The sequence below is a fragment of the Zonotrichia leucophrys genome, chromosome 4, assembly GCF_028769735.1.
Source record: "Zonotrichia leucophrys gambelii isolate GWCS_2022_RI chromosome 4, RI_Zleu_2.0, whole genome shotgun sequence".
NCBI lineage: Eukaryota > Metazoa > Chordata > Aves > Passeriformes > Passerellidae > Zonotrichia > Zonotrichia leucophrys.
This window is the reverse complement of record NC_088173.1, coordinates 60,144,389-60,158,711: the sequence shown is the minus strand read 5'-3', so window position 1 is coordinate 60,158,711 and position 14,323 is coordinate 60,144,389. Positions and strand designations below refer to the sequence as shown.

General features: G+C 45.4%; 1 protein-coding gene across 1 annotated transcript in view; it reads left to right on the top strand.

Annotated features, from left to right (window-relative positions):
• The first annotated feature begins 6,129 nt into the window (after positions 1 to 6,129).
• Positions 6,130 to 14,323, top strand: part of PPARGC1A (PPARG coactivator 1 alpha) — a 368,866-nt gene continuing 360,672 nt past the window's right edge. The window contains exon 1 of the mRNA XM_064711886.1: positions 6,130 to 6,664. Within this exon, the coding sequence (XP_064567956.1) occupies positions 6,578 to 6,664 (87 nt within the window). The 5' untranslated portion in view covers positions 6,130 to 6,577. The remainder of the gene's footprint in view (positions 6,665 to 14,323) is intronic.

Here is a 14,323-nt window from a genome sequence, read left to right as displayed (position 1 = left end):
CTGCCTCTTTGTGGTATTTCTTGTGTAAAAATGGAATTCTTTATTGATCAAAGATTTTCTTGGGTTTGTGCAAAAGACAGTTAAATGCAGTTTCCCCAAGTTCTACTATGTGTGGCTGGGAGTCTGTTTTCCTCCCCTCTCCACGTTCCTTCCCATGTGACACAGCATGTAGTCCAAAGGAGTAGCTAAATATTGTTTGAGTCTGTAAAACAGTTTGTGCTGGGAAGGCGCTACTGCTGTATCAATGAACTTTGAATAATGTGCTGAATTAGGTGTAGCCTAATTAGGTGTAGCCTTCTGCCTCCTGTAGCACTGAGGAGATCTCCTCTCACCTTTCACTACATCCATCCTTAGACAACATCTTTACTGTGACCAATCAAATAATGCTGAGCCCACTCCTTTTTCATCACTCAGTACTTTGCTAATGAGCCAAATGTGCCCAGAAGCTGGCAGAATAGCTGGGGGGTGGTTCTCAGATGTAAAGATACTTGCACTAGAGGCAGGGACTCATGACAAGCTAACCATCTTGATTCCTGCTAATTTGGGTTATTCTAGGGTTCTCCCCCCAGCTCTGATTAGTTACTTCATAACTATAATCATGCAAACATAATCACAGAAATGTTATTTTGGGGAAATTATAATCTGATAGGGCTTTAGCAATTTATTTACATTGTTAATTGGTGATGAGGCTATAAAAGTTATGAACTACCTCATAAGTTCATGCCTGCTGACATTTGAATGGCATGTATTCACTGGTTGTTATTTATAATTTTGGGGGTATTGAACTGATGGAGATTACTCATGTTGAAAAGCTGCTGGAAGGCCTGAACTAGGAATTAAATTATCATAGTGGCTTCATTTTGTTAACAGTCTCATTGAAAATATCTTGCTTGCAGGACAATCAAACTCATCAGTGTTCTGCTCTTCCACTTCAGTAGACAAAGTTTTAATCAGTGGCACACTTGATCTTGCAAAATTCAGGGAAAATAATTTCCTGCATTTTTGAGATGAGCAAAATTCATGTAATCTAGCTTTAAAACTCCTGTTACTTTTTTCTTTTTTTTTTTTTGAATAATCAGCTTTACTTCATTCAGTTGCCTTTTTCATGTAACTTCAATTATCATGATGACCCAATGCTTAGATGGAATTAGCTCATGGATGAAGAGCAAGCAACTGAATCAGAGCTCAGGCAAAGTGAATAATAGAGTGATGGTGAGATCAAAACATTTTGAGAAATGCACCGTTTTCTTGGCAGTGGAGCATTTTCAATTGCTCTTTGCATTTAGATGGCTTTAGAGAAACTTGTTACTCATTTTTGATGGTCTTATGTAGCAGCACTGAAAAAAAGTAGTTTTTTACTGTCCTTTTTTTCCTTGGAGCTGCTGTCCTATCTTAGCAATCATCTAGCTTCAATTATTTTTTTAGCTTTTGGATGAAGCACAACAGTTTATGCAATCTTCACCATCTAGCAAACTTTAAAAAATGAGTTGCATTCCAGGCCTTGATTTTCTTCTTCAAAAGTTAAGGCCTGAACTCAGCTCTGGGATTGGAAACCAGGAGTACCAAAGCCAGTGCCAGTGACTTTGGTGTAACTGAACTTTCTGAAATAAGGGTATCACTTCTCTTGTGTAATAACCACAAGTATCTCTGTAATGGTATTGTGTAGCTGAAGTTTGGGAGTGGTGTCCATGGATACTTTAGAAAAGTTGTATTTTGAATAATCTTGAGCTGTTATCCTAATATTGGAAACTCTGCACCCATGGCCCTTGTGGCTGAGGCTGCTGGATCCAATGTACAGAAGCTGTTCTGGGAACTCCAGGTCTCACAGACAGCTTGGAACTGGGCTGTGTAGGCCATGTTAAGGTGAAAAAAGCTATTTGGATTTTACCTAGAATGCTGTAAAAAGCTAGTGGAAAAAAAGAGCACTGAAAAGATATTTTAGAGGTGACCACGGTTGCTGTGTTCTCATCCACTTGCAGTTTGCGTCTCAATTATGTCTAATCTTACATTTCTGTATTACAGACACAAGTTATCTTTAAAGTTAAATAGACACCTAAACACTCTGAAATCTCCACTTATTTCAGCTTTAAGTAGGCTTTTACACCTCTGGGGCTAATTGCTTGTATAAACATTGTCTAACAATGTTGCTTGACTTTTCCAAGGGTCTGGTACTTACACTGTTGATCTCCTCAAATATTAAAAAGATGTAATACCTAGCTCCAGAGGTGTTCAAAAAGCCAAATAAAGTGATTTGTTGGAAGGTGCTAAGGAAGCTTTAAGGTATTAGCCTAATAGAAAACCTATCAGTGGACTTCTAAAGCCTTTCCTCTTCAATTTTTATGGACTGTCTTAATTGACTTTTTATGAACTTATGAATAGGCTATGAAGAAAGTAGTTTCTTTTTTTCCCTTTTTCTTTTACCTGCAAATAAGATAAATGGACAGCTTCTAACTTTATTTCAGAATATCTGATATTATAGACTTCCCCTCTGAGAAGAGATTTTCAACTAAGGAAGTCAGGTAAAGTTAACACAGCTGCTAACACAGCAGTGACAGCAGTGAATAAAATAATAATACTCAAAAACATATTGAGGTGTTGGTGATCACAAGCTTTAAAAACATGGGGAACAGAGCAGTCAGCTTGGATTGCTACACTGATTACTGGAGGGACACTGAGTTACCTAAACAAAATGTACAGCCATGGAGTTACAGTGGCTACAGCTGAGTTGAACCCCGATTACTTGGGATTGTTCTAATAATCTGTCTTCTTACATGGAACATATAAATTGCACAGGAATGGCTTTTCTATCTCAAATTCTCCATATGCTTCTCAAACCAAAAGACCTCTAGAAGCCTCCCTTGCTCTTTAAGAAATTTCTAAAGAGATCACTCCGCATAAAGAAAAGGAAGAATCTCTGGCTTTTGGCTGTAACAATGAGATACCAGTTTCCTCTTTGGGAGGTCTCTGGCACTTGGTGATACCAAGACAAGATCTATTTCTTGTCTCAAACAGTTCGTGGCCCAGTGTGGTCTCACTGTGTTTCATGGTCTAACCCCAGCCAGCAACAAAGGCCCACACAGCCACTTGCTCCTTCCCACCTCCAGTGGGATGGGGGAGAGAATCATAAAAGTGAGAAAACTCATGTGCTAAGATACAGACAGTTTAACAGAGAAAGCAAAAGCCATGTGTACAGACCAAGCAAAACAAGGAGTTAATTCACCCCTTCCCACGGGCAGGCAGGTGTCCAGCCATCCCCAGGAGGGCAGGGCTCCATCACACAGAAGGGTGACTTGGGAAGACAAACACCATCACTCAAAACATCTCCTCTTTTTTCTTCCCCCAGCTGTGTGTGCTGAGCATGATGCCCCAGGGTGTGGAATATGCCCTGGGTCAGTTGGGGTCAGCTGTGCTGGCTGTGTCCCCCCAGCTCACTGTGCACCCCCAGCCTCCTCACTGGTGGGCTGGGATGAAGAGCAGAAGGGAAACCTTGATGCCATGTCAGCCCTGCTCGGCAATAACAAAAACACCCCTGTGTTATCAACACTTTTCAGCACAAATCCAAAATACAGCCCCACACCAGCTACTGCAAAGAAAATTAACTGTATCCCAGCCAAACCCAACACAGTGCATCAGCCTCTTGCTGTCTGGGAGAAGGCAAGACCAGTCTAATTTAAAAGTTTCATCCTGATTCTCTTTTTTTATCCGCAAAATCTGTTTTGGGAATAAATTCGACCCCTCTCCTACTCCTCCAAGAAAAGTTTCTATCTTATTAGGCTTTGAAAATCTTTAAGGTGAAAACATGGAAGCAAAGAGCAAAGCAAATAAAATTCTAGATTGTATTTAATAAGATGCTTTTCTAGTGCTTTGACAGTCTTTATCTAGTACTCTGGTACATTGTAACTGCACAGTATTATGCATCTCTGAAAATATTTGAGTGATTTTTCTCAGTTCCATCTGCCCCATGCCTTTTTTTTCCCCCAGCACCAATGGAATGTTAATGGTTATCCTGAGATTACTTTTGTTATTCAAACATTTAATGGCTTTTGCTATTGCCTCCACCCCTCACCAATCCATTTCCCCAAATTCTTTACAAGCGTTTATCTCCACTTTACTTCTTCCTGTCTACAGAATTGAATACACGCATCTTTACCATGGACCTGTTAGTGCACTGGGATGGGAAAATAGACAAGAGCTAATTGTGGATTTTATTATGTTTGGTTACACGTTTCTAGTAACAGAAGTAGCATACACTTCTTTTACTTCACCACCATCACGGTGACCATGATGTTAGTGAGCTAACTCACACAACAGACAAAGAGATTATTGGCCATTTCAGGAATGGCTGCTTGACAGAAAACACCACAAATTCTCTGCAGAAGCAACACTTAAGGCTGTCAGTTTTCAGGTGTGGTTTTGCTGCCAGCAGAAGGGCACTTGAAGAGATTGGGGGATAGTTCACAGCTACCAGCAAAGACTACAACAGGATCTCCACTGGTAACTGATCTCTGTGCAATTAAGCTTAAGCTCCTACCAGTGATGGTCTCCCAGAGGAACTCTCTGAAATTCAAATGGAGAGATTTTGAGCTAGACCAAATGGTTATCAGCAGGGTGAGGAACAATGTTTGAAGGAAAAAGATAGTCAGAATAGAATGCACTAAGACTTAAGATGAAATATGCAAAGTGAAACTGCTTAAAATTTTAGAAGTGAGATGCTCTGAACACTGACCCCTCAGACAATGGGAAATTCAAGAATGATGGTGAAGTGACAAGGAATTTTATGCCTTAATTGTTGCTGTCTGAAAAGCTGAAATAAATTCTTAAGCCGTGTGAATTTTGTGGGTCACTGATGAGCAGCCTAAACAGGATGAAGTCCCTGAAAGCAAATACTGGAGCAATCTGAGAAACAAGTTGTGAGCATAGGGAACACCTTGTTTCTGATCTGCTTTCTACATTTTGTTACTGGGACTCTTCATGCTGTACTTGTAACTGGTTTAGGGCAGGATGAAAGGGTCTTTGACCTCATTTGGGACAGAGCTGGCTGTCACAAGTCTTCCTCTGGACTATGAATTCTTGGCTAGCTTTTTGTTGGACAAAGTCAACTCATGTGAAAAAGGTGAGTTTCTACTATGCTCAAGTGTGTTTCACAGGATTCCATACTTACCATACTCATGTCACAGTTGTTTCCTCAACAAATGGAATGACCAAAGGATTCCATGGGTGTTACTAAATGGTGTTTTCTTCCTAGGAGTGTCAGGTGAGGGGAAGTGCGGACTTTCAGTGGACTTTTGATCAGTTGTGCCACAAAAATGTGTCTAGTCTTTTCTGCTGATGGCTCTGGGCTGTTATGACTTCTGGGTGATGCTCACCAAACTCCCCTCTCTCCCAGCTAAGCTTTGGAAGCAACACAGTATTTTTTAGAAGTTAAAACCATATATTTTTATATGAAACAAAACAGTTATTCTGAAAATATTATTTGCTTTATATTCACAATTGGCTGAGTTTTGTGATATCAGTGTTAGCTGATGAGACAGTGTTCCCCTTGTTAGAGGTACTTGCTCGAGGTACTGGGTCTCCAAGCAGGATAAGGCATACTCAAGGAACGAAGTCAATCTATTTCCGCTAATTTCCTGGAAAACACTTTAAGATCATGATATTTTGCATGACTTCGCCGTGCCCGATGAGCAATTTAGCGACGGCTTACGGGCCGTCAGTGTTGTCCTTCCTTAGAAGGGTCCCCCGTGCCCCGGGGCTGAGGCAAACACCCCCGAAAGGAGCAATCGGCCGAAATCCCACCTGCCAGGACGGCTCTGGAGAAGTTTCCCGTCGGTTTTTCGCCCCCTCCTTCTCGGTCGCCAGCGGCCGGGCTGCGGCGCAGGTGTCGAGCCCGTGCCCTCACGACTGCGGACGGAGCCACAACTTTGGCGGCGCGGGGCTGCGCGCACGACACAGCTCGGCTCGGCTCGGCACGGCTCAGCCTGGCTCGGCGTGGCTCGGCGGGGCCGGGCGCGGGGCGGGGCAGGGAGGCCGGGCCGCGGCCGGGAGGGCGGGCCCGCCCGCGGCGGCGCTGCCCCGGCGCGGCGGGGAGGACGCGCGTCGCCACTTGCCCGCTCCTTCCCCGCCGCGGTGCGGCCGCAGGTTCCGCAGGCGCCCCCTCGTTGCCGTGCGCAGGGGCCGCGCTGGCGAGCGGGGCCGGGCGGGGATGGCGAGGGCGCCCGGCGCTGGTGATCCGGTGCCGGGCTCTGTAGCGCGGCCCGTCCCCGGCGGCGGCGGCGGCGGCGGAGTGAGCGCGCGCACGTGACCGGCCCCGGCCCCTCGGTGCCGCCGCGAACGGCCGCGCTCACACGCTCCGACACACGCGGTACCCGCGCCTCCATCCCTCCGCCCAGCCAGCCAGCCATCCATCCATCCAGCCGGCCGGCCAGCCCCGCTCCCCCGCACGCACCGCGCCGGCCGCCGCCTGCGCGAAGCTGTCGGCACCACTCCGCGGGGGCAGCGCCGGCGGCGGCAGCGACCGCGCAAGAGGCAAGAGTTTGCGAGGGCTGCTCGTGCCTTCCCGAAGAGGTTTTGCGCCCGGAGGATGGCTGGCTGCGGGCTGTCGGAAGACGCTTGCTTCTCCTCCTTCTTTTACAACTACACCTCCTCCTGGGAGACCTCCTACAACCAGGTAAGAGGTGGCCGGTGCTGCGCGCTCGCCGCCGCTGCGCCCGCCCGGCTCCTCGGGGGAAAACGAAGGTGGTGCCAGTGTGTGCAGGAAGGGTCTGGAAGTGTTTCTGTTCAGCATGTGTGTTGCAGGTGGGAGGGTTAAATAAGCCGAAGAAAGAAATGAGAGAAAAGATCCTCTTCCCGTGTGCCTTTCAGTCCCCTTGCCTCTGCCCCCTCCCTCCCGTGAGGAAGAGGAGCGTGAGGAGGACTCAGGAACGAGAGCCGTAGCCCGCGGAGGGCTGTGTGTTGCCCGGGAGCAACTCGGGGCTCAGCCGGGCAACTCGATCGGAGTGCCCCGAGCCTGCCCTCGGCTGCACGGAGGGACCGCGCCGAGGCGGCCGGGCGAGTTTGCCGGGCGGGGGGAGCAGGGTGCGAGTGACAGGCTGCGTGCGAGAGGGACCCCCCGCACCCGCTTCCTCCTCCCGCAGAAATGGCTGCAGACGCATCCAGATCCGTAATTTCGGATCCTGCCTAGGTGGAAATAGTTCGGCTCACCCATCTCTCTCTGTGATTCACCCCCGATCCCCCCTTCACGCACTTAACTTTGATGACTGTGCAATGCGGAGCGCGCAGCCGGGTAGCGCCGGCCGGCTCCGTCCCTCCCGCCCGCGCCGGGGCTCGGGCAGCGGGGGGCGGCTGGCGAGGCGGTGGGGGAGAGCGGGGAAACCAGAAATCGCGCCTCAGAGGTAGAGAGCTATTCTGGGAGCCTCCGAAGCGCCTTTAATTAAATAACTGTTGTAGTCTGCTGCCCCCGCTGCTTGTCTGGTGAAAGTCTACAGGCAACTGTCATTTATAAACTACACCGGTGTGTGTGCGTGCGTGCGTGGGGAAGGGGTTTTCTGGCGCTGGCGTGACAGGAAAAGTTGGGCAGCGGATGGAAGCGGGCGCGGAGCGGGCGAGAGGCACCCCGGGCTGTGCGGGCGGTGGTGCCCGCGGGGGGACCAGGGGGTCACCTCCCCGCTTCCCCTGCGGGGGACGGAGCCGGCGAGCTCAGGGGAAAACGTGCAGCCCTATGACCCCAATTTCCAGGCGACTGAGACCCCCAAGCTGTCAGTGAACAGTCTGAGGTTACACCTCACGGCGAGGCAGGGAGACGCCGCGCGCACTTCCCTGCTCCAGGAGTTGCGAGCGCCGAGCGCCGAGGAGCGGGGCCGCCCTTGGGCAGCGGGCGGCCGGGGAGCCCGGGGGCGGTGGGGCTCGAAGCCCTGGCAGCCTGCTCGTCCGAGGCAGCCGAATCAATACAGATGTATCGCTGTGTCCCGGTGCGAGCGGACCCCGCCGGGCACATCGCGGCAGCGCCCGCTCCGTGCCTGGGCAGCCGCCCGCCGGGTGTGCCGCCCCGGCCGGGAGAGCCTTCCCGGCGGGGAGCAAGTCAGGCTGGCGTGCGCCGGGGAGAGGGGGCTCCTGTGGGGACCAGACACGCATCAGGCATAGAGCCGGCGCTGAAACGCCGTCTCCGGGCGCACCGGAGCCGCTCTGGCTCGGCGCAGCCACCCGGAGCCCCCGGGCAGCCCCGCGGCCGGCGGGGACAGCAGCGGCGCTTGGCCGGTCCGTGCGGGGCCCGGAGGGCGCGGCCGCAGCCGGCGCTCGCAAGCGCGGCGGGGCTGCCCGGACTCCGGGCCCGGCGCTCGGCGGGGCCGGGGCCGCCTCGGCGGGAGTTGGCGCCGGGCTCGGCGCTCGCAGGGGCTCGGGGTGGCCGCGGCTCCCGAGCCCGCTCGGGCGTGGGCTCCTCTGAACGTACCGAGGGCGCACACCGGTGCCCGTGCGCCTGTGTGAGCACAGAACGCGCGTTACTGCCCTGCTAAATGCGAGCCCATGCAAGTCGCTGGGATTTAAGAAGGGCTCATGCCTGGTATAAAAGGCAGGCAGTTACAGGGAAGACTCCTTTGAAACCATCAGAGGGGGAAAATGCTTAGGAACGCAGACAATAAAATCAGGTTTAAACCAGTTCCTTTATCTAAAGTTAGTTTCATTCTGTAGCGAAACAGTTCGGTGAAAGAATGTCATTGTGAAATGATAGGTTCCCTTACATCCCCTTTCAGGAGAGCAAGCCGTATCACAATGGAAGCAGGAAGAATTGCTGGCAAATCCAGAGTTGATCTGTTCTAAATACCAGTGTTGAACTGTATCTCAGGGAAAACGCGGGAGATAATTCAGAATGCAGAAGGTCTATTTATAGCAGGACTATATAAACTGTAGGATATATACACAAAGTTGAATTAAATATGCATGATTAGGAAAGGTGTTTCGAAGGAGAAGGTGTAATCATTACATAGCATTACAACGGACGAACAGATGAGCCTGCAAGAGCTTCCAGGGTGAAGATGAGAGGAATTTTTAAGACACATATTCTTTTCTGGTGCTCAAGGCTCCTTTCTATTTTCATCTTTTGCGTATTACGTTACCATTTATATCAGTCAAATTCATCAGCTGAGGATTAGCGGTAGATGTTAGTCTGAATATGAAATCAAAATGAATATGGGATTTTGCTGCAAATACATTTTCCTTACAAGTTTTAGCACTTAAAAAGGCAGACTTGGCTCAGACTTGACTGTCAGCCATATTCGTGTTTGTTTGTTTTTACCTGAATTGAGTTAAAAAAAAAAAAAGCTTTCAAACCTTCTTGCTAAATTTAGCAACATAGCCGAAATAGAATTTGTTTTGTTTTAAACAAAACAGCAAACAGAAAAACTTTTAAAAAAAGTGCTGATATGAGAGGAGGGGTTGACTACTGGAAAAATAGCTTTTTATTCCAAATCAATATGATGCACTCCAACATCTTATACGAGGTAAAAGGATCCCTTGTATAATATCAATAGCGGCTCAGCCATAGCTTTCTCAGAGCATCTTTTCCTGGCATCTCAAGGCTGTAATGAGAGTACAAGTAATCAAAATACAACTCAACAATGGAACCAGTCAGGTTAAACAGAACAGTGACTTCTAGAAGCTTAATATACTGTCTGGCAGCTGTGAGAAGGGAGCTATGATGTTTGCTTTATAATTCAGGGAGTTTGAGAGATGTGTTTCAACCTTTATATTTTGGTGCATTATTGCAGTTCGTTTTTAAGCACAAGCTTATATGCATGATTTGTTGGTAATATTCTTGGAAGGAGCTTTTCCATTGCATATTAAATTTCAAAGTGCATCGCAAAAATGCTTGTAATGGAGAAATCATGTCTAGAAACTTTATGAAGTCTGTTTTGAATCAATTTCTTAGATAGTCTTCCAGAATATAGGGCTCCATATTAGTTACAAGTAAGACTTCACATTATTGAGGATAACTTCAAAAAGACTGAGTGTTCTCCTGAAGCTTGTTGTCTTTTTTTATAGTTATTGTGGTACAGGGACTTAACCATTATGCTAAATTCCAGAGCAGTCAAACTTGTAGACTTAAATCCTGAGAACTTTGAACTGTGGTTGCATAAACTTACCTATATTGTCTTGCCAGTGTGTATAAAACTGAGATGAAGGAATATCCATCAGATTTCCTGTTGATTTATTCTGTATTCTTCATTTTTAGACTGTCACTTCTGGTTCTTTATTTTTGCCAGAACCTTCCTGAATGTGTCTTCTGGAAATTTTCTTTACATCTATTTCTTAATTAGTAGTCATGAGTAAATAACAGCTATTTCTAAGTGCTGCAAGAGGTACTCAGCCTTGCAAGAGCAGTAATATTTCTCAGTATAACCTGTCTATGCTGAACTAGCAGCATTATTTGTATTAATAATTTTTCATTCTCCAGTTAAGGATTGGATACATTGTTGTGTTACTAATCTATGTGGTTGGGAAGTGCTTGAAAATAATTTGAAATGTAGTTTTTGTGAATGAAATTCTATGACTAACACATAAATCTGGATACTTATTTTAATTTGACGTCAAAATCCTTGCAGTATGGAAGTAAAAGGAGGAGTGTGCTGCCGGATTGATGCCATTATTTCAGAGATTTTTCCCTGCAACTCTCAGCCGTGGACTTAGTAACTGGCACCATTTTCTTTGTCCTGTGTTTTCAAACATAGCAGTGCACTGTACAACATACTTAGGCAAAATGTATTCTGTGGGAATTAGTAAGTCAGTGAAAGATGAGGCTAAGAGCCAGCCTTGTGGGTTGCCTCTTTGTCTTTACATGAGCAGGGACAGAAGTGCCCTGGTGTAGCTTTGTGCCGGTATTTTTGGGGAGCTGAACTGAGTGTAGTATATTGCTTTAATGAATTTTTACTCTAAGTAAAATTCTTTTACTTAGAGTATGACCAGTGGCCACCTCTCAGGGGCAATCGACCAAAACAGACCTTTTGACTTATTTTTGTTTCCATATCTTCTGTTTGTTTTTTTTTCTTTAATGTTATTTGAGTAGTAGAACATGAAATCTACGCAGGTTTGGCAATGTGCTAGATTAATTTGTGTTAATGCCCTGCACGTGTAGAGCATATGCTGGGTATGTCTGTGTATGAGAGATACCAATCTGTACAAGATTGGACAGTGCATTTTATGGTTTTTGAAGATGTTTTTCTTAAATGGAAAAAGACTCAGTCAATAGTTGTACATTATTTGATGGTGAAAACCAATGGAATAATACCATCATTCAACTGAAGTTACATTTTAACAGAGCCTGTAACATCTGTGCAAATTAAAAGATGGCTGTCAAAACTAAACTAGTGAAGAAAAAAATGCAATCCTGGTTTAATATTAGCAGAAAATACTGTGTAATTTTAAAAAAGACTGAATCCTGGATTTGAAGTTTTCCCGACTCCAAGGGGTGTTCGTGCACAAAGCTGAAAAAGTAGCAGTAGAAATGAAAGTGAAACTGAAGACACCTGTTTTCTTGACATCCCAGCAAATGATAAATGATAGGATAATGAGAAAGATGTAGTTTATTAAAAACAGGTAAGAGGTAAAACAGGACTTTATTAAAAATGTTGTTAAACATGATTCCCTTTCTTGCAGTGATTAATGCCTAAATTGCTCCTTCCACACGGTAGCTTTGAAAAGTGTATTCTGATGGCAGGTTCATCTCACAAAAAAAGCACGGTTTAAACTCAGAATGAACCATTTCCTCATGCCCCAGAGAACAGCAACCGAATAGTTACACAGTAGAGCACAATAGCACAACTTTAAAGCGCATGCAGAAAATGGGCAAGATATTATTGTTGTATCTAATTTTAGAGGAAAAATTCATGTGCAGATTGTGAGTTACAGTTATGGCTGCGATGAACTAATGCTGTTCAGTGCTTTATACATGAGACAGGATTTTCAAAAATACAGTTTTGTTCAGGAGAGAATGTCAGTAGTTCTAGCAATGTGTTCTGAAGGAAGAGGGCAGGGAGTTCTTAGCTGGTCAAATGTTCATGTGGTCTAAGCAGAAATGTAAAAGTGCAGGGTTTGCATTGGAATGAGAATGGGGTCATCCACCCTTTGTACTCATCATCAGGGAAGCAGAACCTTCTTCCAGAGAGACCATAGGAAATCAATGTGTACACTTTGCTAGTGTAGAGATAAATGGGTACTGCAGAAGGGTATTAAATATAAAAGGGCAGCAGTAAAATGATTTACTACATGAAGAAGTGGAACTTTCTTTTGGTCACCTAAAAGGCAATTTTCATTTTTTGATAACATAATTATATTTTTTTAATGCTAATAACAGAAAAGGCTGGCAAATCAGCTAGTTTACATGGTTTTGAGCTATACAATACAAGCTAGGAAAGCCTTGATAACAAATAGCAGCTTATTTACAAACATTTACATGTTTTTTAACATATTATCTGGCACTTATAATTTAGATTTTAATGATCTGATCTGACTCACGAAAAGTTAATGGGTTTTTGAATGTTTTTTCCTGAGGCGGTGTGGATGCTTGTGATCCAGTTTGTCTCGCCATGACCAGAAGGTATCACTGAGGGATACCAGCACAACGGATGCACAGAGGAGAGAACCTGACGTACATTTAGGTGTGGAGGCTTAATGAAATGTGGAAGAGCAGGTGCACAGTCCTAATGTGTCGGTGGTTTTTTAATTTCCTATGATGTGTCTGTCTGCTGTGTGAGCAAAACTCCTTGTACATTTAAAACTTATAGGGCTGTAAAACTGCTAAAAAGGACAGAAGCCAAATAATTCTACAGTATTTTTTGTTTAGGCTCTGTGTTCTCTACAAGTGGCAATTAAGATTCTCCTTCTGCTACATCACTGTGTGTTACTGTCTCCTCTCTAAAGGTAAAATTAAGGTGAAGACTGATTAATAGGAGAGCGACCCTTGCTCTGGGTATAGCACTTGTGACACTGGTGCTAATTTTGGAAGGAGAAATTGGGTATTTGCGGTTCCACGTGAACTCACTGTGACCCAAAATGATGAGAGGTGTGTACGCTAGCACTTTTCCTGAGGGCAGGAGCGTGCTGTGCTCATCCCAACGCTGCTGTGCTCTGGTTAGTGTCGTAGGCTGGTCTCGTTGCTATTGATCAGAATCCCTTCTGGATAAAGCTGGACTGAGAGGTGTGTTCCAGGAGTACCCCAAGCACATTTGAGCTACAAATTTATATTCAGCTAAGGAGGTGAGATCAGATCTAGGGCGGAGTTAAATAATCAAACCGTACCTTGAAGTGTGTGGTGCAGAGCATGGAGCGAGGACATCGGGTCCTCCACCAGCTCTCTGACTCTTCCAGTTTTGCAGTTCTACAGTGCTTGCTTGTGCAGACAGTCCTTGCATCCAGCTGAGTTTGTCTAGCAGAGAGTGCCTGCAAGCCCATATTTGGGAGGCTGGTTGGAGGCTTGTGGATAGAACAGGTCACCTGGCATGCACCCTTATGCTGCAATCATAAGGCCATTATTCCTCCCCTCGAAAAGGGGCAGTTTGTGCTGGCATGAAGAGGAAAGGTTCATTTCATCACTTGTAATATAACAGGAGTGAATAAGAGGCACTGGTACTTTGGCTTGCTAAAGCTCTCCACATTTTTAACCCATTTTATTATTTGCAAGAGCAATTTAGTTCCTAATGTTAACAATGAGTGATTATGATTCTGTACTTCCGTTTACAGCACAAATTAGCATTTTGTTTTCCATTACAGCTTTTGAATGAGGAATTTAATGTATAATTTGCTGCAAATAGATGTTATCATCTCTTTGGATGTGAACAACCACATAAACTTGAGCAAATGATAAAAATGGAATCAATTACTTCTCAAATGGAAGTAGTTTACAAACCTTCACAAACAAAATGGCAATAGTTGGTAGTTATTGTAACAAATAATTAGTTTTTTTTAAACAACGTTTATTGAATTCTATTGACAATTTACTAATTGCTTATAGAACATTTAATCATCCCCCTCACAAAATACATGCCAGAAAATATATGGATTTTTTAAACTCTAGATTCCTTCTGTTGTCCTTGTATGAAGCTTTTCTCATACTTTAAGGTTATATTCACCTGTTCAAATGTTCCAGAAGGGTAGCACTAAACCACAAATCATGCTGCTGCTGCTGCTGATTAGAGAGTTTTACAATACTCTGGAATTAGTAGATTAGGATTGAAATTGTGGAGGAGGGAAGAATTAAGAGTAAGTTTTGTAGGCTGTATGCAAAGCCTGCTGAAGGTGATGTAAATTTTTCTACCACTTTTGACCTCATGATCTATGT